Source organism: Lepisma saccharinum, chromosome 23 (genome assembly GCF_977018435.1).
Source record: "Lepisma saccharinum chromosome 23, izLepSacc3.1, whole genome shotgun sequence".
Taxonomy (NCBI): Eukaryota; Metazoa; Arthropoda; class Insecta; order Zygentoma; family Lepismatidae; genus Lepisma; species Lepisma saccharinum.
The window spans coordinates 26,911,126-26,936,191 of record NC_139251.1 but is presented as its reverse complement, the minus strand read 5'-3'; the positions used below and the strand labels follow the sequence as shown (position 1 = coordinate 26,936,191).

The 25,066-nt window shown below is 39.7% G+C and overlaps 3 protein-coding genes across 3 annotated transcripts in view; 2 read left to right on the top strand and 1 right to left on the bottom strand.

Annotated features, from left to right (window-relative positions):
- The window catches only part of Pep (Protein on ecdysone puffs), an 87,411-nt gene that overhangs the window by 58,004 nt on the left and 4,341 nt on the right, over window positions 1-25,066 (bottom strand). Inside the window, exons 2-3 of the mRNA XM_083144691.1 lie at window positions 2,138-2,448; window positions 1,010-1,150 (exon numbers count right to left, since the gene is read on the bottom strand). Of these exons, the coding sequence (XP_083000817.1) occupies window positions 1,010-1,150; window positions 2,138-2,437 (441 nt within the window). The 5' untranslated portion in view covers window positions 2,438-2,448. The remainder of the gene's footprint in view (window positions 1-1,009; window positions 1,151-2,137; window positions 2,449-25,066) is intronic.
- Window positions 19,163-21,004, top strand: LOC146005447 (uncharacterized). Its single transcript, XM_083144689.1, has one exon. It carries the CDS (start codon window positions 19,163-19,165, stop codon window positions 21,002-21,004), a length of 1,842 nt encoding a protein of 613 aa, XP_083000815.1.
- On the top strand, window positions 21,586-23,523 carry LOC146005446 (uncharacterized). Its single transcript, XM_083144688.1, has one exon. The coding sequence runs from the start codon at window positions 21,586-21,588 to the stop codon at window positions 23,521-23,523; it is 1,938 nt and encodes a 645-aa protein (XP_083000814.1).

Below are 25,066 nucleotides of genomic sequence, written 5' to 3'. Positions count from 1 at the left end.
CAAGCATACATGAGTGACAGCATTTGAGGACACCAAAATTGTCTTCATGTAAATTAGCACCCACACACTCAATGCTAGTTTATATTAGCCAATGAAGATAATTATATTGATTAGACATCATTACACAATCAGCATGGTGCAAAAGTTCTTAGTATCTGCAAAAAGGCTCGAGTCAAGCTGTGCACACACATATATCTCTGTAGTGACTGTATGTAATGTATTCACCAGCCTTAACACTCTTGACCCCGTAAGAAGCAAATGCTACATACATAGAGAATGTAAATACAGCAGGAAGCAAAAATTACAATGCTAATAGTTGCAATACAAATGGCAATTGGCAGCATTAACTTTCATTGAAGTGTCTTTCACTTGGATGTGCTACTTCAATTGGTTGAAATCACAATGAACAGAAGTTAACGGAGTGTGAAATTGAAACCCCAGTTTCCGGAATCTAGCTGCCAGTAACTATCCAATAAGGAAACAGAAAAAGTGTGGTCAAAAGTAATTTTGCCACATCAGAATCTACATTTAACTACCTTTTGCCATTTTTTAGCTAATTACAACTATCAGAATGGCTGAAGAAATCACAAAGAACATGCGTGACTAGGTCAGGTGCCCCCTTTAAAAAGAAAGACATCAGCAAGTTGCATTTCATCAACTCGGTATACACTGGATAGAACAAAACACAATATTTTCATTCCATTGGCAACAAACATAGTGCCATAATAATTAAGATGTTCATTTCTGTTACCACTAGTTTTCATAAGAAAATAAGGTTAGGACTCCACTCCTGCCACATGGCTAAAGAACAATTTGAACTCTGAATATGAACTTTAATTCCAAAGGCCTACGGATGCATTCAAAACTGATTGCATACACAAGAAATTAGTGGCAGATCAAAAGCAACCTATCCCCCCCCCCCCATCCTTTTTGCTCACCGCTGCTGTACAATGACAACTTCACTTCATGTGGGTGATTCAACGACACCTCCCTGAAACAGAGTACTAACCTTGCCAAACTGATCCCTGCGTCCATCTAACCTCCTGCGTCTGTTTGGGCCATCCTGGAATCTTCCTCCACCTCCCATTCCCAACCGGTTCATGGAGCCACCCAACTGGTTCATTGAACCCAAATTCAGCAAAGGGGGTGCCTGCGTAAAAGAAAAATTCAGTTTACTCAACGAGACCTTAATGAGTATCAATGAGTAGTAAACTGAACAGTAGCACATTCAATGCTCAAATCTTTGCAGACTGTCTGTCGATGTACATTCTTCTAGAATTCTTTTTGAGTTTGCAACACTGTTGGCCATATCGTTACCCATATTGTTACATTATAAGTTTTATTTTGTTTATCCTTCATGTAGCTACATACTTACCAAAGCACAACATAATACCTTGTTTGGATTTCAAAACATATCAGCATAAAACTTATAACACAGCAAAAAGAACGAAAAGAGAGAGATGCGCACAGTTTCAAAGCATCTTTGATTTTGGCTTTAATGTCAAATTCTGTCTGTATTCAATTTATGTTGTTTACATTAAAATATCAGTGTACAATTCATAGCATTTTAAATGTTAATTTGATCTTCAAATAAATATGTAAACCAGTTACCAACTTTTTATTATACAACTGCATATTTTATCCCCCTAACATAAACTGATCTTCAAGTTTAGCAAGTTTTTTCTAGTCATGAGCATTTCATTTATCTATTTTGAAGATTACTATACTACTATTTACTGAAGGGTTACTAAACACGAAGGTTTTGATCTTATAGTAACAACTACACTGAATAAGAATATATAGTACTGTATTCAAGTAGTAAATTTTATGACAAGTAAAAATTATCTGATGGTCACAAGAGTAAGGGTGGACATGCCAATATGTGGAATGCTAAATTCATTGTCACAGGGACATGAGTTGGGTGTTATCTCTTCTACGAGAATTCCTTGAGCAATATACAGGGTAACTCTCATTTTATGTTTCCACATTTTGGAATTTCTCTTGCATTAAGAATGAAATTCTCACCGGCCTGATGGACAAAAATGTCTTTTCACTTTGGTCCCCTAAAACATAAAAAGGAGGTTTCACTGTACCGTACTTTCCTTGTCAAACAATAACTTAAATGCACCCTACACACCTGTTGTTGCTGCTGCTGTGGTCTCAACAGGGATGTCAACAAGTTGCTTGCCAAGGCAAGCTGAGCTTCAGGCGAAGACAACTGATTGAGGAGGTTCGACTGAGGTGGTGTCGGCAACAACCCTCCAGACCTGTGTCCACCAACACCTCCGGGGACAACACCACCCTCCCATGGGCTCACGTGTGATCGACCACCACCTCCCCCTCCTCCATAATTGGATCCTCCTCCGAATCCAGACCCACCTCCAAAGTTGGAACGATATGGCCTGTTATCACGGCGAGGTCCTCTATTCTGAGACATGTTTCAGAAACCTGGTGGTAAAAAACAAAAAATTATAAAATGAAAGACTTAATATTAACAAGCAATGGATCACATAAAAGTAACTACAGTATATACTAAACCTTAAGTAGTGTGATGCGAATGTGTAAATTTTGACCAAATGGCCTCTTAACAGAAATGAGTGCTTGACAGCTCATAAGCGTTTTACTTAACAATCTTTTTATTTTCAAATATACATAAAGTGGAAATGAACAGTTCGTTCATTTTGTAACTGGTTTTCCTGCAACTCCAAAATGCACGTAAATTCCAGAAAATATGCGAAATTCCCTGACTTTTCCCTGTTTTCCGGTCGCGTAGCAACCCTGCTATTATTATTCATTATTTTTACTGTGTTTCAATAGTTTTATAGAAAGTTTAGACCCAGGTAACAATGTTTGTTTGATTTTCAGGTAGCCTATGATTTTGGCCCAAGGTCTGATAGAAGATGGAAAAGAAAGATCCAGAAAAAGTCAAGAAAAGAGTGTGAAACTTCCCGAGAAAATAAACTAGAGGAAAGTAGACAGACCAAACGAAAGCGGGAGTCAATAGCTAAAGACAAGAAAGCTAATATCAACGATGAAGATACACAAAGAGAGTTGAAGTTAAAACGATTGAAAGAAACTGAGAGAAAGAATCGATACAGGCAGAAACTAAAGGAAAAATCAGATCCACGTAGTGTTGGTTCTTTTAAATGCCACAAGAAAAGTCAAACGGGTTTTACCATTTGATTAACTTTCATATAGTCCAAGTAAGAAGTTAGCTATTGTAAAAAAAAATATATATGAAATGTTCCCTTCTGAATGTTCAAATCTCATCAGAAAAATAAATAGGCCTACCCCTCGTGAGCTAGAACATGAAACATTACAGAGATTGACTGCCTATTTCAACTGCGATGATATTAGTCACCAAGCTCCTGAAAAGCATGACCTTCAAACAATAAGAGCTCAATCTGGTGATCGTGTTAAAATAAAAAAAAAAAGACACATGGTCATGATGGTGAAACAAACAATCCTGTCATATGCCTGTTTCGTTAAAGAACACCCGGATTTGAATGTTACAAAAAGTAAATTCTATGAGCTTAGGCCAAAGTACGTCTTCAGGGTGGATACAAACAAGCAGAAATGAAATTCCCTGATTTTTCCAGCTTTTCCAGGACAAAATTTATATTTTTCCCTGACAATTACAAACTAAACAAAATCGATGTTTTTGCAAATGGAAATAACAAACTCATACAGATCCACGTATGGTTTTGTTAAGTACCAATATTATCTTCTATGAAATTGACTTAATTTCTCTATTCTCTATGATTTGAATTCAAACTGCAAAATAGTGAATTTGGAAAAATTATTACAATTCACAAGCTACAGAAGGATTACGGAATTTTGTCATACGCAGTAAGTTTAAAATAAAATACTTGATTATTTTTAAAGTTACGACTAAATGAGATAAAGAGTGAAGAGAGCTTGATTAAGAAATAGAATTTGTAATTTATCAGTCTCCTTATACATTCTCGGTATTATATGTTGATATTTTCACTGAGGTTTGGAACCCTCTGCTTGCAAGAACCATGAGTGCGGACTCATTTTTCAATGCATAAAGCTACTTCTCTTTTCTCTGTAAAGCAAACAAATTAACTCTTGCATATAAGTGAAACAATTCAATCGAACAAAATAAAGCGTCATATTTCCTTACATTATCAATGGGATTTCTGCTTCAGTACAGTATATCCAAGTGAAGTACTGTGAAACTGACAACATGCAGTTATACCATTAATGCTGACGAAAAGGATATGTAGGTATTAGAAATTGAAGGCAAGGAATTTATAGAATTGCATTGTATAGGTACATAATTTAGCTAACCACATATTAAAACAGGAAAACACTAATAATAAAAGCTTCTGAAAGTTCATATACGAGGGGCATCCTGAAAAAAGCTCCAATGGTCCCTATACACAGCACTAGTGGTCGGAGAGCGACACACACACATGCAGGCAGGAAGAAGTGGCATGTAGCTGTAATCTGGTACAGTTGCAATGCAGCAGTTTTAGGACAGTTCTAGATTAAAGATTGCAGCTCTCATACAGTCTCCCTCCGACTGCGATGTAGCCTACACTGCACGCTCAGAATTTGGCACAGAGCCACCAGCAATCGTGTGAGGTGTGCAGACCGGACGTTGTGAGTGATAGTATGGTCAGACGATGGGGCAGACAATTCACGGAAGGAAAATGGAATGTGCACAACCCCATACAGCTGAGTACACACGGGCCCTTTGCATCACTTCAGGTGAGAGATCTTGGACCACTCCCTGTACAGCCATGGTCTTGAATGTACCGACTTTCATCTCTCCGTTTAACTGAAGAGGTTTCTGGCAGGGCAAGTATTTGACAGCTACACTGCGGTACAGATAGTTCCAGTCTTTGCTGTCAGACACATATAACATGGGCATAAAAAAACAATCAAAAATCGTAAACAAAATGATACATATGTTAGTAAGTGGCCGCGGTGGCTCAGTCGGTAACGCGTCTGACTACCATGCTAAAGGTCCCTGGTTCGATCCCCGGCCGGTTCAAATCCGGGAACTTTTCTAACGTTGGAAGCGGCCCCGGCGCCTACCCAGCGTCGAATAACACGGGTACCTGGGGGAAACCCTGGGGGGTAAAGGCAGTCAGGGGCGTGATGCTGATCACATCACCCCCACTCACGACCGGATCAAGAAAGTGTGGGGCGTTACCCCCACACTCCCTATACGCCTTCATGGCGTGGTGCTAAGCACAGGGGAACACTTTACCTTTTTACATATGTTAGTAAAGAGAAACAAAACGTTTGGTTAAATTTACTATACGTGCGTGAGCATGCTTTCGAATTTGAAATAACGATTGTCCAGTTTCGTCGAGTGTAGTATGAAAATCTTTTGTCGAAAATTGAAACTCATGTATATAGATAATTACTCGAAGCGAGTCTTTATGTTGCTGTGTAACCTAATATTCTGAAAAAAAAAAACAAAAAAAAAAAAAAACCTCAGAATATACTTACTTTATACTGAGTTTCCTACACCGGCCACTAGATGGTTCTGTCAAAATGTGTAGAAGAAACATAAGTTTTTGTACAGCAAATAATGGAACGTTTGATTGTAATCATACTGAAAAATTGTGCTTTAACATTCTTCGAAAGATATGTGAACATCAAAGCTATAAATTAAAGAAGAAAAAGTACTGCAGTGAATAAAAGTGAATCTCCCATGAGCAACCTTTTGATTCTGGACTATATAAGTAGAAGGTAAGTGTGCCGCAGTACTTCAGTTATTTTCTACAAACTATCCACCTTGCTAAATTATTGAACAAATCGTTTGGTAATTTTGACTAAATTATTTGGGTTTCCTAAACAAATGGGCTACATTTTGTTAGATTTACCAAAATAATATTTGGTTTTTGTAACCAAAAAATTGTTTACGACAAACAAATAGAACTTAACCAAATCTTTTGGTAATGGTGAACAATTGTTTGGTTGATGCCTATTTAAACAAACGATTTGTTCACCACTACCATTTTTTGGTTAATCCAAACATTTTTCTCTGTGCATTATTTTAAATTGTAGTTCACATTGTCTACGTATTTTCGTGACAGTTTGATATGTTGGAACAGATTTTTGAGGAAGTGAAAGTAAAGTGCTCCCCTGCACTTTCCCATGAAGGTGTATAGGGGTGTGGAGTTAGGGTTCCACACTTTCTTGATCATGGCCGAAGGTTGGGGTGATGTGATCAGCACCACACTCCTGGCTACTTTTATCCCTCAAAGTTTCCTCAAGGTACCAGCTTCATATGATGCTGGGTGGGTGCCGGAGCAGTTTGAATAGGTGGAAAACATCCCGGTTCTCCCCTGCAGGGGATTGACCCCGGGTCTCTCGCATAGTAGTCAGATGCCCTAACGACTGATCTCCATTATTACTCGCTCAACAACTGTCGATGGTGCGCACTTAGCTTCGTAATTCAAAACATATCTCGTGCGACAAATACGAAGATGTGGCTCTCGTGTGACGGTAGATACACACTCGATCTCCTGTTAGAACCCTGTCACTTTGCTCTGTGATGCAAATGGTTTTGATAGAAGTTGAAAAAATTGTGGGAAATACATGATTTAATGTGGCTGTCGGAATTATTTCATGTACGTATAAGTATAACTCTATAGTTTACTCTTGAGTAGAATGTTGGAAAACTTGCATGTTCTATGTAAACAAACATGACCTAGAAAAGACAAGAATGTTGGATTTCATGGAATTTTTAGTTGTTTTAGGACATTTCTTTTAAAAAAATCACTATAAACGCCAACAATCCGCATTTTAGAATTTAGAATTTCTTTATTCATGGGCGAAGTTCAGCCTGTGGCTGCTCTACCACTTAACCCGCAAAATTTACTACAATAAAACAAACAAAATACAATTACTACTATAACATACGGATTCCATTACATTTTCACTTCTAAATATTTCAGTAATTAACACACTAAAAAGATTAAAAAAACAATTTTTCTCATTCACACACATCAAAATGTTCATCTTGGGTTCGAATCTGCTCATTTTTTGTTTTGATTTCAACGTAAGAATGCTGAATCTAGTCATGTGTACTGAGGATTTGTCCTTGCTCGTGTAGAAGTACTTTTGTTACTGCCCTTTTAAAGCTGTTATATGTCGCACACGAGGCAACATCTGGTGGCAGCGCATTCCAACAATATGCAGAAGCAGCTTTGAAGGATGACAGGAATATGGATTTTGAGAATCTGTCCAGATTAAGTTTCTTAAAGTGTCGAGTCGTGTAGTTGTGTATGTCGTGTCTAAATTGGAGTCTGTCGTATAAGTATGTGGGTGTTTTTGTTTGCAGAATTTTGAATATTGTGCAGGCCAGATGTAGTTTTCTGCATCGTGTCATATTCAGCCAATTAACGTCATTTAAGTAAGGCAGTATGTGATCCCTTCGTTTCAAGCTAAATGCAAAACGTATACAAGAATTCTGTACTTTTTGTGCAATTTTAGCATTCTTTTTTGTTAAATTAACACCGTAAACAACGTCACAGTAATCGAAAATTGGAAGAACTAGAGCTTGCATAAGGCGCAATTTAACATCAGTCGAAAGTAAGTGCGATGATTTATAAAGTGATCTAAGTATACCGTAAGCTTTTGAACTCTGAGACGTTACGTGGTTTTGCCAGTCAAGTTTCTCATTAAATATCACACCTAAGTTCTTAACAGTTGTGCAGTGTGGGACCCTCTCATCATTAATATTAATTGATAACCCATTTATTTGAATTTTATTTAAGGCAGCGCTAGAACCAATTAATGTAAAGCAGCATTTAGAGGGGTTGATTACATGACCATTACGTTTACACCATTTATAAATAGCATGAAGGTCACGGTTCAGGAGACCGATTGCTGGTTTTGCATTTTTGGGGTCTACTGGCATCATCAGCTGCGTGTCATCTGCATAACAATGAGGTACACTGTGTCGTACATTTAGGGAAAGGTCGGCGGTGAAGAGGGAATATAGAAAAGGGCCGAGAATACTTCCTTGCGCAACCCCTGAGGGGAGTCGATGTAGCTCCTGAGGGAAGCGTCACCGGTTGCACTCGCCCAGTAAGGTAAGACTGGAACCATTTTATTGCTCCCGGCGAAAAACCGTAGTAACTCATTTTCGAAAGGAGTAGCTGACGAGATACAAGATTAAACGCCTTGGACAAGTCAAGCAACACCAAGACTGCAGCCTTACTTTCGTTTAGTGTTTGTAAAATGTCGTCTGTTACTTTCATGAGCGCCGTTGCGGTGCTGTGGGAAGGTCGGAAACCAGACTGTACTGCAGGCAATATTTGATTTTTGGTAACAAAACTTTCTATCTGCTTGTACACTGTTTTCTCGATAACTTTTGATAAGACAGGTAATATACTAATTGGTCGTAAATCGTTCATGTCGGTCACGTGTCGTTTCTTCGGCAAGGGCAGGATTCTAGCCTCCTTCCATGCAAGGGGAAAGGTGTTCTTATCTAACGAGAAATTTATCAAGTGAGTCAGAGGTGAAAGAATGTGTGGAAGAATTAGCTTTATCATTTTTAGGTTTATGCCGTCTGTGCCACAGGAATTGGAACGGATTTTGGACACGAGTTGTGTAATTTCTACTTCTTTGACGGGTCGAAAGAAGGTGTCGCCATTTTCAGTAAATGTAGTTGTAAGGAAGCGTTCGCAGTCTTCGAGGATGAGATTGGTTTCTTGGTTAGAGGGACTGGCGCTGTCAATAAAGTGGGTGTTTAACAGATGCGGATCATTTAAAAAGTGTGGGACACTCGGCTCCACCTTTCCGTAAATACCACATTTCTTTATCTCTTTCCACATTAATTTTGAATCATGGACGTTTCTATTTATGTGGAACGAGAGGTAGGCTTTCTTCTCCTGTCTTATAACCGACGTGGTAAAATTCCGCAGTTCTTTATAATAATCCCAATGTGACGGATTGTTCGTCAGTTTATATTTTCTGAGAGCATTATCTCTAAGTTTCATTAATAGTTTGGTATTGTCGGTTATCCACGGTACTTTTTTCTTGGTTATTCGTGCAGTACGTACAGGGGCATGCTTATCGAAAATAGTCTTAATACCATTATTAAGAAAGTTTACTTTTTTGTCAATACTCTCGAAATGCTTAATATTGTCCCAGTGAAAATGTTTAGCGTCCATTTCAAAACTCTCCACATCGAACGATGAGTAGTTTCTGTACGAAATTATTTTGAAACGTTTGTCGGGTTTCTCAAGAAGGACCGTGATGGAAGTCAAACAATGGTCTGAATTGCTGATCGGCACCGTTACATCAGCGGAGTGTACAGTGGATGGATCATCTACAATGATGACGTCCACTAATGTTTTAAAGGTTCTTGTGATTCTAGTGGGTTTACGAATGACTTGCGTCATGCCGAAAGTATCTACTATTGATTTGAGGAAAACTGTTTCTGGTTTATTAGGTGATAAATAATCGCTATTCATGTCACCGGCTACAATTAAATTATCCACAGTAGGAAACATGTGCGCAATGTAATCTTCAAGAACTGACAACCTAGTATAGGGGATATTTGGGGGTCTATATGCGGCAATTATGACAAGTGATTTGTTATTTACTTTCAATGAGGCACATAGTATTTCTATGTCCTCGCCGGGAGCAATATTTTCGCAGTCAAGCATCTGGGCAGGAATTTCAGCACGACAGTAAACAACAATGGTACCGGCACGTTTGTGAACTCGATCCTTTCAAAGTACCGTGTAGCCTTCGACGTGGAAACTGGAAGCGTCATCGTTGTCTTTCAGCCAACTTTCTGTGACGATTACTACATGATATTCGCTTTCGAGAACAATGTGTCTGAACTCGTCAATTTTCCCCGAGATGGGCCTCATGTTTACTGACGCGATTGTGAGACACTGGAGGGGAGGGGTCCGGTTGTGAAGTGTCGGGGGTGACGGGCAGCCTGTGAAACCGTTACCTCCTTTCCTAGGGGTCCGAGGGAAGGAGCGAGTTCCAGATGCGCCGTGCGCGGGCAGGTTTACCAACTGCTTAGTTTGAGACATTGTTTACTAGTGAGTGAAAGAGCAGATACTTATATTAACAGGGTGGCTACAAACAAGCAGAAATGAAATTCCCTGATTTTTCCAGCTTTTCCAGGACAAAATTTACATTTTTCCCTGACAATTACAAACTAAACTAAATCTATGTTTTTGCAAATGGAAATAAGAAACTCATACAGATACACGTATGGTTTTGCTAAGTACCAATATTATCTTCTATTAAATTGACTTAATTTCTCTATTCTCTATGATTTGAATTCAAACTGCAAAATAGTGAATTTGGAAAAATTATTACAATTCACAAACTAAGGAAGGATTCTGGAATTTTGTCATACGCAGTAAGTTTAAAATAAAATAATTGATAATTTTTAAAGTTACGACTAAATGAGATAAGAGTGAAGAGTGAATAAGAAATACAATTTGTAATTTATCAATCTCCTTATACATTCTCGGTATTATATGTTGATATTTTCACTGAGGTTTCGAACCCTCTGCTTGCAAGGACCATGAGTGCGGACTCATTTTTCAATGCATAAAGCTACTTCTCTCTTCTCTGTAAAGCAAACAACTTAACTCTTGCATATAAGTGAAACAACTGAATCGAACAAAGAAAGTGTCATATTTCCTTACATTATCGATAGAATTTCTGCTTCAGTACAGTATATCCAAGTGAAGTGCTGTGAAACTGACAACATGCACTTAAACCATTAATGCTGACGAAAAGGATATGTGAGTATTAGAAATTTAACGCAAGGAATTTATAGAATTGCATTGTATAGGTACCTGATTTAGCTAACCAACACATTAAAACAGGAACACACTAATAATAAAAGCTTCTGAAAGTTCATATACGAGGGGCATCCTGAAAAAAGCTCCAATGGTGGCTATACGCAGCACTAGTGGTCGGTGAGCGACACACACACATGCAGGCAGGAAGAAGTGGCATGTAGCTGTAATCTGGTACAGTTGCAATGCAGCCGGTTTAGGACAGTTCTAGGTTAAAGATTGCAGCTCTCATACAGTCCCACAGACTGCGATGTAGCCTACATTGCATGCTCAGAATTTGGCACAGAGCCACCAGCAATCGTGTGAGTTGTGCAGACCGGACGTTGTGAGTGATAGTATGGTCAGACGATGCTGCAGACAATTCACGGAAGGCCAATCGAATGTGCACAATCCCATACAGCTGAGTACACACGGGACCTTTGCATCACTTCAAGTGAGAGATCTTAGACCACTCCCTGTACAGCCCTGGTCTTGAATGTACCGACTTACATCTGTTTGTTTAACTGAAGAGGTTTCTGGCAAGGCAAGGATTTGACAGCTATATTGCGGTAGAGATAGTTCCAGTCTTTACCGTCAGACACATATACCATGGGCATACAAAATTTAGTTCCATGCTACGACACATGCCAGAACAACGGTGGTGATTATGCCGAAAATTAGGTAAGGACTCACTGTTACTAATGGAATAAATTACAACTGATATTCTTGTTTTATTTATGCCTAATCGGTAGGGACCTTGATCTTTTTTTCTTCAAATTGGTGTATTTCCTTATTTTTTACAATTCCGTGTTATTTTTCCCAAAATTCACATTTTCATTTTAGCGCATTTTCTGGCAAATATCTGAAATTATACCTTCATGGTGTTTTTAAACTACTGTTTCAAACTGTAAGTCACGTGGCTTATGCCTCTTCGCGAGAGTTTGATATCTTGAAAGTTATTTTCCATACCTCTTTATGAATTTTAAGGTAAGGATTTTATATAATGGAATTTTGGTGTGGAGTTAGGGCCCCACACTTTCTTGATCACGACTGAAGGTGGGGGTGATGTGATCAGCACCACACTCCTGGCTGCCTTTATCCCTCAAAGTTTCCTCAAGGTACCAGCTTCATATGATGCTGGGTGTGTGCCGGAGCAGTTTGAATAGGTGGAAAACATCCCGGTTCTCACCCACAGGGGATCGACCCCGGGTCTCTCACATAGTAGTCAGATGCCCTAACGACTGAGCTCCATTATTACTCGCTCGACAAATGCCGATAGTGCGCACTTAGCTTGGTAATTCAAAACATATCTCGTGCGACAAATACGAAGATGTGGCTCCCGTGTGACGGTAGATACGCACTCGATCTCCTGTTAGAACCCTGCCACTTTGCTCTGTGATGCAATTGGTTTTGATAGAAGTTGAAAAAATCATGGGAAATAAATGATTTGATGTGGCTGTCGGAATTATTCCACGTACGTATAAATCTATAGTTTATTCTTGAGTAAAATGTTGGAAAACTTGCATGTTCTATGTACACAAACATGGCCTAGAAAAGACAATGATGTTGGATTTCATGGAATTTTTCGTTGTTTTAGGTCATTTCTTTAAAAAAAAATCGCTAAAAACTCCACCAATTCGCATTTTTTTTTTTGCCAAATTCGCATTATTTCGATATTTCGAACGGGCGAGAAATGTGTCCAGACATCACTGCACATTCCTAAACATAATTTCGCAGCAATTACAATTTTTCACGGTTTTGGCGTTTGCAAAAAATCAATGTACCTACTAATCGGAAATTATTTTCTGGCCACCCTTTGTATAAATCAGTAGATGGAAAGTGAAAATTTAGCAGGGCCTGCAGAAAAATGTCAATTCTTGAAGGAAGTCATTTGCTGTTATGATTGAATGATTCGAGTAAATATGATATTAAAATATTTACATATTTATTATTCGTATTTTATTTCATAATATTGGACATTAACTTCACTCAGTGAGAGATTTAAGACCATCTCTCACAAGATTAAACAGACAGGACAGAGAGTGGCGTTAATTTCATTGCAATATTAGTGTTGCAGTAAATTTGAGGTTGAGCAAGCCCTTGACAATTTTTATAACGTTCACCAATGCAGATTTGTGTTTCACTATTTCGTGATAGTATTCAATATATATCCCGTTTGGTTGGATTCTTCTTCATATCTAAGAATATTGCAATGTCATTGTAAACGTATGTTAACTTGTGCGAAACCAGTGATACGTCAGGATGATAAAAGAAAGCCTTCGTAAGCACTGCTATATTCAATAAGGTGAAGTGAGGCAGTGAGTAATAAAATTCCAGCAGCATATTTGCAGTCTAAAGTTCTTCTTCTTTATGCACTCGATTTTTGTTCGATGTTGCAGTCCATGCAATTTCTGTCGCATGTTGTAGTGAGATACTTTGTCAGGTGGCGATATTCGAAAAAAATCGTATGTATCAATGGAACCTATTTGTTTCCATGTTCCTTCAGTTTGACCAACAAAATGCCTTACTACGACGTCCGACAACTATCGGACGGTGCCACCCGCTCGTATCCCCTCCATCTGTTGACAAGTCCCCTTACTACTCCCATACGGACAAGAAAAAAATGATAATTCAATGCATTCTCCACGTAATATTTAGAGGCTTAACCTTCACTCCTCCGATGATACCAACCATATGGTATCATCAAAGTAAGGTCGTACTGGTCCGATGATACCATAATGGTATCATGGTGCTGATTACGAAATGAATGTGCTTTTTGGACCTTCATACTCTTATGTTTGGGTGGAAACTCTGACACAAGTCTGGAGCAAGCCTGGGAAATTCATATTGATGACCAACCTCCCCCTCTCTGCAACATATCCATGCCACATTTCCGAACAGAGTTTCACATTTTGGCCCATTATTCAACTTGTATGGCACCCAGGAATATGAAAATTGTCTCAATCTCTTTGGAAACGTACATTCTTTGAAGAGAATACTAAGGTTTGCACCTTCTCCTCAAAATAGTGGGAGAAGAGGAGGTATTTTACACGGTTGCATGCTCTGATGTTTTAGCTGCAAAACAAAACTTATCCGAAGTAGATTGCTCCCATAGTACCCGAGTTATAACAATTTCCCTCCAAACATGCAAATTACCTATTTTTCGTAAAAAAAATCACATTTTGGCATATTATTCAACTTGTATGGCACCAAAGAACATGAAATATGTTTCATTCTCTTGAGAAATGTTTATTCTTTGAAAAGAATACTAAAAATCGCGCCTTCTCTTCAAAATAGCGGGAGAAGAGGGGGCAAACTCCAGATTTTTTTTCATTCAAATTCGGAGGACATCCCCCCCCCCCAAGCCCCCTTCCGCGGTCAGATGTTCTAAATTGTACACCGTTGCATGCGTTGGTGTTTTAGCTGCAAAACAAAAGTTATCCAAAGTAGATTGCTCCCATAGTGCCTGAGTTATAACAAGTTTCCTCCAAAAATGCAAATTACCTATTTTTCGTAAAAAAACAGTTTCACATTTTGGCTTATTATTCAACTTGTATGGCACCCAAGAACATGAAACATGTTTCATTCTCTTGAGAAATGTCCATTCTTTGAAAAGAATACTAAAGTTCGCGCCTTCTTGAGAAATGTCCATTCTTTGAAAAGAATGCAGAAAACTCCAGATTTTTGTTTTTTCCATTGAAATTCGGGGGTCGCATCCCCCCCCCCCCCAACCCTCCTTCCTCGGTTCGGCGATCTAAATTGTACACGGTTGCATGCTATGATGTTTTATCTGCAAAACAAAACATATCCGAAGTAGATTGCTCCCTTAGTGCCCGAGTTATAACAATGTTCCTCCAAAAATGCAAATTACCTATTTTGCGTACAAAAAAAATCACATTTTAGCTCATTATTCAACTTGTATGGCACCCAAGAACATGAAATATGTTTCATTCTCTTGAGAAATGTCCATTCTTTGAAAAGAATACTAAAGTTTGCGCCTTCTCCCCAAAATAGCGGGGGAGAAGAGGGGGCAAACTCCAGATTTTTTTTTCATTGAAATTCGGGGGACGTGCCTCCCCAAACCCCCTTCCTCGGTCCAATGTTCCAAATTGTACACCGTTGCATGCGCTGATGTTTTAGCTGCAAAACAAAACTTATCCGAAGTAGATTGCTCCCATAGTGCCTGAGTTATAACAATTTTCGTCAAAAGTGTGTTCGAAGTCAATGGAGACGAAATTCCCTGACATTTCCCTGACTTTTCCCGGTTTTCCAGGTCTGTCACCACCCTGGTCTTGTTGTAGTCAGAAATGCCCCATAATGTATGAGTATGTGAAGAGCACGCCAATTTCAATTTTATTGTTCAGCCCCTGGCAAAAAAAAAAGAAGTTGAAAGTTTCGCCCACACAGGAGGTGTTTTGATTTCTAAATTAGTATGTAACAAAGAGAATGAACTCTGTATGACTGGATCCTGTCCAACATGTCATGAAAATACTTTGCTGAGTATTTTGTCAGCAAATTTTGAGCTGACAACGAACGATCAAAGAAAACATTTTTGATTGATTTGGTGTTTTAAGTCCACTTTATGCACAGTAAGGCTAATTGGGATTTTACCTACAGTTTAACCTTTAGTTTCCCAAGCATCTTGATCTAGACGCTGTGTCAAGGTCGTAGTTTTTACGTTATAAATTTTCTATTTTTGGCTAGAATTTCGATTTTTTTTAAATATTGTTCCTAACACATGTATTTAACAGAAATGTGTTTTTTTTGCATTTTTTTTGTCCATGAAAATGGAGGGGAAAAGGGACTTCTCTTTTGCATCTCTTTTCAAGGTCAAATTTTTGTAACACGGTCTTTGTTGTTCTAAAGCAATTTTTTTTTTTTGTTTTTTTTCACTCCCACCTGTTAACTGCATTCGAAGAAAGCTTGTTTTATCAGTATCCGATGTCAAAATGAAAGTTTCCATGAGGGCGCAAGCAGGGTGAGGGGGAAGACTGGTTGTTGAATCTGCGTTGTGAGAATGGAATTTCGAAGCACGCTGAAGGAAACCTTTGTTTTTTAGCACAAGTGTCCACAAGTTGCAACAGGGGTTACCCTGCATTGTCTAAAAATAGAATTTCAGCAGCTGCAAGAATCGGCGGTCATTTTTCACTGCGTTCTAGCTTTTCGTTCGTGAATGTTGTGCGTAGGTGTCGTTTTGTGCCCAAGTGCGAGGACATTTTTTGGGTGAAGTGACAATTTTTTTAAATAATTTTTGGGGGTTTTCTCCCTTCCCCCTCCATATATACGCCAAATTTGCATAAATTTTGCATTTTGGGGGGGCGGGGGAAACACCATTTTTAAAGAAAATTATTTTGAAAGGATTTCCCGCCATTTCCCCCTCCATATGTACGCCGAATGTGCATAAATTATATATCATCTCAATCTGTGATTCATTCTGCGTACAATGGTATATCTTTCATATCTCTAGGACATTTAGTTTCTGAGCTATAGTCATTTCAATGAAACTCTGCAGTTCGCTCAATTCCGAAGCTTGAGACAGTGGCGTACAAGCCTTTCATTTCAGGGGTACAACTCGCGTAATATTGGTCATATGACTAAAATGAAAATATTTTCTGTTTCTTACATGCCAGCGATAATTTCTATGTGCATTTTGAACTTTTCATATCCTTTTTCGGGGAGGGGGGAGAAACCCCATTTTTAAAAAAAAGTATTTTCAGGGGATTTCCCCCCTTTCCCCCTCCATATATATGCCGAATGTGCATAAATTATATATAGTCTGAATCTGTGATTCATTCAGCATACAACGGTATATCGTTCATATCGCCAGGGCAAATAGTCTCCGAGCTAAAGTCATTTCAAGGTACCGCTGCATTTTGAAGCTTGAATCAGTGGTGTGCCGACCATTCCATTGGTCATATGATAATAATGCAAATATTTTTGTGTTCCTTACATGTCAGCGATCATTTCCATGTGCATGTCGACACTGTCATGTACTTTTTTCTTGAGGGGAGGGTGGGGGAACCAATTTCTTTTCCGAAATTTTGGAATTTTGAGAGTTAGCCCCTCCCCCCGGTACATATACGCCGAATTTGCATAAACTTTCATATAGTCTGAATCTCTGGTTCATTCCGCGTACAACGGTATATCACTCATCTCTCTTGGGCAATTAGTCTCCAATCTACACTAATTTAATTGAAACTCTGCATTTTGCTCAAAATCGGCTCGGGACCAAGAGGCTTACATGTGAAAAAGGCCTTGGGACTCAAAAGGATAAAGTGGGATCCGAACCACTTGTGCCTCCACCAGGTATCGAACCTGCGACCCCTTGATTACAAGGCGACAACACTACCACTGTGCCATCGGGGAGGCTCAAAGCAAACGTTTTGAGGACAAAAAAGCCAGTTTATTGGACAAAGAAGTACTAATACAAATAGATTTTGCTGAAAACTATACTTGTGTATCACACGATAAAATTCAACGAGCGCATTGGAGCAACACTTTGGTAACTATATTTACATGCATTGCATGGTTAAATAACAGAGAAGAAATGTTTTGCACTGGTGAGTGATGATCTTAGCCACGATAAATACTGCATTTGGGTTTTCTTAAAAACTATAATCAAAGGGCAAACTACAACATTGAAGATGTTACAGTGTTTTCAGATGGGCCTTCGAGCCAGTTTAAAAATAAATTCACCATGACAAATCTGTGTTACCTAGAAAAAGACTTTGGTGTTGATGGAGGTGCTTCTTTGTCACTTCCCATGGAAAAGGAGCTGTAAATGGTGTGGGAGGCATAGTAAACAGAATGGTTTGGGAGCAAGTCAAGAAAGACTAGACAAGCTCATGTAGCTACAGCAGAGGTTTTTTTTCAATGTTTGTAAAGATGTTGTGAAGGGTATTCATACTATGTTTGTACCCAAAACTGAGATCAAAAAACAGATTGTTCTTAGAAAACAGGTGGAAACTTATCAAATCAATTCCACAGATACAATCCTGTCATTATTTCCACGCTTCCGCCCTTTATAAAGGCAATATTGTTTGTGGCAGGACTCGCATATCAGAACTTCATCAACACCATGTTTGTCTTGATGAAGAGTCAGATGAATCTGACACTGATTGTTCCGTACCTTATGCTTTTGGAGCCAAGATGGCCGCCACATTATTCTCTGGACACTAGTGCCTACTGAAAGTGAGAGAGTGAAGAGTCTGTGAAGAGGAGAAGCGACGCTGTACCAGAGATGTATTGCAGGTTGGCTGCAATTAATGTAGATTTTGCAACGAATACATCAGTTTGATGTAATTGAGTTTTTCATTTATGTGTATTAGTCTACCTACAGCACCAGTACCTTCCTGGAAATGCTACAACAAGCAGCCGAAACAAGAAAGGTGTTTTCTTGTTGGATGACGGGCGCGAACATGGTCCTCCTTGTGCCGGATGTTGCCTGCGATCAGCATTCGTTGTGTTGTGTTGAACTTTTGTGTTAGCGTGCATTCGTGAACTGTGAATAAATACATTGACATACGGTTTGCTACGGGTAACCAATTTCAGTGCACTTTTTGTAGTGCCAGGAAGTGTTTCGTGCGTGCATTATAGTTTGGACAACAGCAATCCGTGCGCAACTCAATAAACATGGAAGCCATATCGGCAGCAAAGACTGTGCTCAAGCGAGAAGTTACTCGCCTTGAGAATAAAGTGAACGCGGGTTTATTGAACAATGTGACAATCGCGTTAGCGGTAAACAAAGCCAAACAATTAACGGACGATTGTAAACAGTTATTATTAGACCTGGCTAGTGCGTGTGATGATGCAACTTTTGAGAGTTATGACTGTGAAATCGGTTGTATTCAAGACCGTTTGGATGCAACCATGTGCAGGCTTTGTTCGTTGCAACAGCCACAGACTCAAGCTACGGTGACGTCATCGACAGAAGCACGAACAAGTGAAGTGCGTCTCCCGAAGCTCACGCTGCCTGTGTTCACGGGACAATTACAAGAGTGGCTTTCTTTCCGTGATTTGTTTATCGCGTCGGTGGACAAAAACAAACAGTTATCCAGTGCGCAAAAGCTACAGTATTTGAAAGCTTCGTTAAAGGGGCAACCTGCATTGCTTATCCAGTCCATGTCGGTGACTGATGATAACTATGCAGAGGCGTGGAACATTCTAAATTCTCATTATCAAAACAAGTTATGGACACAATCAAGCGTTTAGTCGCGCAACCCAAAGTGCAACGTGAATCCGCAGCAGCCTTACGTAGCCTGCTAGACACAACTACCGAGTGTGTTCGCGTGTTGAAAGTGATGGACATTCCCATAGAACATTGGGATCCTATCCTAGTATTTCATGTGACAGAAAAAATGGACAGTGATACTAGACAACAATGGGAACTTTCGTTAAAGACAACCGAGTTGCCTACGTTTCAGGAGTTGAGTGACTTTCTTGATCAGCGTTCTCGTGCATTATCAGCTTCAAATCTCAGTGCTCAGAGATTGAAGCAGTCGACTCACAATAGCTCCCAGTTCAAGGGTGTGTATCATGCAGTGTCGGATGATACCTGTGAAAAATGTAAACTGCATCATGCGCTATACAAGTGCAAAGACTTCAAAAGCCTTTCGGTAATGGACAGAATGAGATTTGTTAGAGAAAAGGGTTTGTGTTATAATTGCATTCAAAGTCATCATAGGGCATCCGTATGTGACTCAGGGGCGTGCCGCGTTTGCAATAAAAAGCATCATACTTTGTTACACTATTATAAGCAGAGTGACTCTAGTGAAACAACAACTTCCCCCCAAGAAGTTTCTTCTCATGTGGCTGGAGAAGGAGACAAGGGACTAAAGCCAGTGTTGCTATCCACTGCAGTTGTGTATGTGCAGGGAAGAGATGGTGTTTATCAGCCAGTGCGTGCACTCCTAGACTGTGCCTCAGAGACTTCCTTTGTCACCTCACGCTGTGTGCAAAGGTTAGGTTTACATCAGCATAAGGCAGACATCACTGTGAATGGGATTACAGCAACGGGTGTAGGTGTAGGCAGTGCAGTAGTGGATCTACAATTCCAACCCAGTAGCAGAAGGAAAACATTCACCACAAGGGCAATCGTACTTCCTAAAATAACAGGAAACATTCCCAGGGAACCTTTACCAGACTTCAGGAAGTGGACACATATTCAAGGACTGAAGTTGGCAGATCCAAGGTTTTATGTGATGGAACCGGTGGACATTTTACTTGGAGCAGATTTGTTTCCTTTTCTTATGCAAAGTGGCAAACGTGTTGGGCCAAAGGGAACACCTACTGCACTACGTACTGTTCTTGGTTGGATTCTTTGTGGCAGTGTGGACTTTCCCAAGGTAAGGGCAGTAGCATCATTTCATGCATCTTGTAGTCTTGATAGTGCACTTCGCCAGTTCTGGGAGGTAGAAGAGGTCCCAAGGCAAAGACATCTGACATTAGAGGAAATACAATGTGAAGAGCACTTTTCGGTGACTCATGTTCGAAAAAACAATAAGTTCAGTGTGAGCCTTCCATTCAAGGAAGACAGTCCTCCCTTAGGATACTCTCGTGAAACAGCTGTGGCGAGATTACAGCAAATGGAACGAAAATTTGCAAGGTCTCCTGTTTTTCATCAGAAGTACTCAGAATTCATGCATGTATATTTAGACTTGGGACATATGGAGCCTGTTCCTGCAAGTGAAGTGAAAAAGAAGCCATGTGATAGTTTCTATTTACCACGTCATGCTGTAATCAATCCAAATTCCACCAGTACACCTCTTCGTGTAGTTTTTGATGCCAGTTCAGTGACTTCAACAGGGATTAGTCTCAACGATAAGCTTCAAGTTGGGCCAAAATTGCAAGGTGATATCTTTCCATTGTTACTCAGGTTCAGGAAGCATCAAATTCCTTTGTGTGCAGACACTTCCAAAATGTATAGACAAATTTTGATTCATCCATCAGATACAGACTTTCAGCGAATAGTGTGGCGCGACAATCCTAAAGAATTGATACGGGACTATAGGCTACTCACGGTGACGTATGGGACTTCCAGTGCACCTTATCTTGCAACTAAGTGTCTTCAGCAATTAGCTATTGATGAAATGAATGCATTTCCATTAGCAGCCCCAGTGTTATTAAATGATTTTTATGTTGACGATTTGGTATCTGGTGCCAGCATGTGGAAGAAGCTATCGAATTGCAGTCACAATTGATACAGTTACTAGCAAAGGGTGGTTTTGAGTTACGTAAATGGTCCTCTAGTGAGCCACAAGTGTTGACAGCAGTACCTGTAGAGTTGAGAGAAACTAATGTGCCTTTAGATATCCATTGCAGTGAACTTGTGAAAACGTTAGGTCTAAGGTGGCATCCTGGTGCTGACCACTTCACTTTTCTTGTGACTTTACCACCAAAACGTCACACATTGACGAAAAGACTATTGTTATCTGACATTGCAAAGTTGTTTGATCCTCTTGGTTTCTTATCCCCAACAGTCATACAAGCAAAAATACTTATTCAAGAATTGTGGAAGGAAAAGTTGGGCTGGGATGAGGCATTATCCGTGGAAACATGCGAACTGTGGCTACATTTTTGTAGTGAACTTCCTGTACTGCAACAATTACAAATCAAACGTGCTATTGTATCTGCAAATGCTATAGCTTGTCAATTAGTGGGTTTCTGTGATGCATCACAACAAGCATACTGTGCGGTAGTGTACCTTCGCTCAGTTTATGTCGATGGTCATGTTGAAGTGAGGTTGGTAGGAGCAAAGACCAAGGTGGCTCCAATCAAGCAAATGTCTTTACCAAGACTAGAACTATCAGCGGCAGTTTTATTGACACGATTGCTCGTAGTAATCTCCAATGCACTATCCTACAAATTGGAAGATGCATGTGTGTGGACTGATTCTACCATTGTGCTTGCTTGGTTATCCTCAACACCAAGCAGGTGGAAAACATTTGTAGCAAATCGAGTGGCAGAAGTGCAGGAGAGTCTTCGTCGTGAACAATGGTCACACATCAAGGGAAAATCAAATCCTGCAGATCTTGCTACAAGAGGTATCAGTGCTTCAGCCTTGGCTCAGTGTGAGTTATGGTGGGCGGGACCAGAGTTCTTACGAGCAACTTCATTGGCAACGTTCGATCATCATGAGACAAGCAACGAAATTTTGGAAGAAGTTACAAAAGAAGAGAAGAAGATTGCCATTACAGTTATGTACATTACAGTAGAAGAGGATCTGATCAGTAGATATTCAAGCTTTTCTAAAATGCAGAGAATAATGGCATGGATCCAACGATTTGTGTTCAATGCTCGTCAGTCAGTGAATCAGAGAAGGCAAGGAGCATTGACAACTAAAGAGCTTATGACAGCAACAACCTCTCTTGTAAAACAAGCTCAGAAAAGTGAATTCACAGCAGAATTACATTGTTTACAAGCTAAAATTCCTCTGCCAACAAAAAGCAGGTTATTGTGTTTGGCTCCTTTTGTTGATGAGGCAGGTGTCATTCGTGTTGGAGGGAGGCTACACAAAGCAAGAATAACAGTGGACCATAAACATCCAATGTTGCTACCTGCAAAGCACAAATTGACTCGCTTATTAATTGAAAATGAACATTTAATTAATCTTCATGCTGGTCCTCAGTTAGTGTGTTCCTCATTGCAACGAACATTCTGGATACTGAGAGGGAGAGATACAGTGCGTAACATTGTGAAGAAATGTGTAACTTGTCATCGCTTTTGTACACAAGCTGGGGAACAATTAATGGTTAGCTTACCAGAATCTAGGATCAATCCTTCTCGTCCATTTATAAACTGTGGAGTGGATTATGCAGGGCCCATACTGTTGAAGGAAATGGTTGGACGCTCTCGTAAGCAGTATAAGGGTTATATTGCCTTATTTGTTTGTTTCGCAACGAAAGCAGTTCATTTAGAAATAGTGAGCAGTGGTACTACAGAGACGTTTTTGGCTGCACTTCGGAGATTTGTATCTCGTCGCGGAAAACCCAGTAATATTTACAGTGATTGTGGAACAACGTTTGTTGGCGCTAATAGAGAGTTAAAGGAATTCATGAGATTGGCAAAACAACCAAAGCACAATGAAACTATTTCAAGTGCTCTAAGCAGCTTAGGCATCCAGTGGCATTTTAATGTTCCTCGTAATCCTCATGCAGGAGGTTTGTGGGAGAGTGGTGTCAAATCAGTTAAATACCACCTCAAAAGAGTTGTGGGGAATGCCCTACTTACCTTTGAGGAATTGTATACAGTATTAACACAAATAGAAGCATGTTTGAATTCCAGACCGTTAACTGCCCTATCCAGTGATCCCAATGACATGCAGGCACTTACTCCAGGCCATTTCTTAATAGGAGATGCATTGATAGCTACTCCAGATAGGGACTTTGCTACAATAAAATTGAACAGACTGTCGAAGTGGCAGCTCGTGCAAAGGCTGACACAGCATTTCTGGCGCAGATGGTGTAGGGATTATCTTTCTCAGTTACAACAACGTCCTAAGTGGAGAAGGGAGCAACGGAATCTACAGGCCGATGACTTGGTTGTGGTCAGAGATGATCAACTTGCACCTCAACAGTGGAAACTTGGCAGAGTAATCAACGTTCATCCAGGTGAAGATGGATTGGTTAGAGCAGCAACAGTGAGAACCAGTGAAGGAACCTACAAGAGGCCAGCAGTGAAGCTGTCCCTTTTACCAGTGAGTGAAGTTGAACACCGATGAGAAAGAACTTAAACTTTAAAATTTAGGCATAAAAGGCAATCATTAGTTTGTTCAATTTCTTTTTAATTTTGTGTTGTCATTTTCAGTAGCAAATTTTGGGAAAATTGCATTCAATTTACATTTGTTCATCAAAAATGTGTTCTATATTGTGTATTTAGTAAAGTGTTGAAATTAATTATTTCAAGGTGGGCGGTATGTTCCGTACCTTATGCTTTTGGAGCCAAGATGGCCGCCACATTATTCTCTGGACACTAGTGCCTACTGAAAGTGAGAGAGTGAAGAGTCTGTGAAGAGGAGAAGCGACGCTGTACCAGAGATGTATTGCAGGTTGGCTGCAATTAATGTAGATTTTGCAACGAATACATCAGTTTGATGTAATTGAGTTTTTCATTTATGTGTATTAGTCTACCTACAGCACCAGTACCTTCCTGGAAATGCTACAACAAGCGGCCGAAACAAGAAAGGTGTTTTCTTGTTGGATGACGGGCGCGAACACTGATATAGATCTAATCACCTCAAAGAGTACCGGTACATCAAGATTAGCCTCATTAGAGATGTCTACAGTGACAATGAGTCTGAACTAGAAGAACCCACAACAAAGCTGAAATCCAAAGAAGATTCACAAAGGCCAATACCTGTTAATCAAACATGTCGCACAAGGAAAAAAGTTAAGTCACATTGTTGTGACTGAAGGAGCTGTTGAAGAAAACTACGAAACTGAAGTGTTCTATTTGGCCACAGTCACAAATGACAAAAAAAGATAACTACTGTATTACATTGAAACCAAGTCATATATGATCAAATTCTGTGAAGTGGTTGACTACTTGAAGAACCCCAAGCTGTTCAAGCAGGCGACAGAATTTTTTTCAAGTTTTCAGAGAACATTTAATTGTTATTGTTCAGTATTTACCAAAAGTGAAAAATGACAAAAGAGACAAATGGTTTATTTTAGATTGTTAGCATCTGATAAGTGGCCGCGGTGGCTCAGTTGGTAACGCATCTGACTGCCATGCTAAAGGTCCCGGGTTCGATCCCCGAACAGTTCAAATCTGGGAACTTTTCTAACATTGGAAGCGGCCCCAGCACCCACCCAGCATCGAATAACATGGGTACCTGGGGGGTAAAGGCAGTCAGGGGCATGGTGCTGATCACATCACCCACACTCACGACCGGATCAAGAAAGTGCGTTACCCCCGCACCCCCTATACGCCTTCATGGCGTGGTGCTAAGCACAGGGGAACACTTTACCTTTACCTTTTTTAGCATCTGATAAAGTTGTGTTTATGTTAACAAGTAATAAAACAAGTTTGTATTATGCTGAATTTCCATCATTTTTGAGCTGACGCATTTTTGTTCCGTACCTAACAGGTACAGTCTTTAAACAATTTTTTTCCTAAATTAATCAGAACACTTACAATATTACAATACCTATTATAGTATGTTAAATGTTGTGCCCTAGCATGTATTAATTCCTTTGTAATTCACAGGAATGTTAAGGTGAAATTGCAAGCAAAATGATGGGGCCCAAATCATGTTCCGTCCG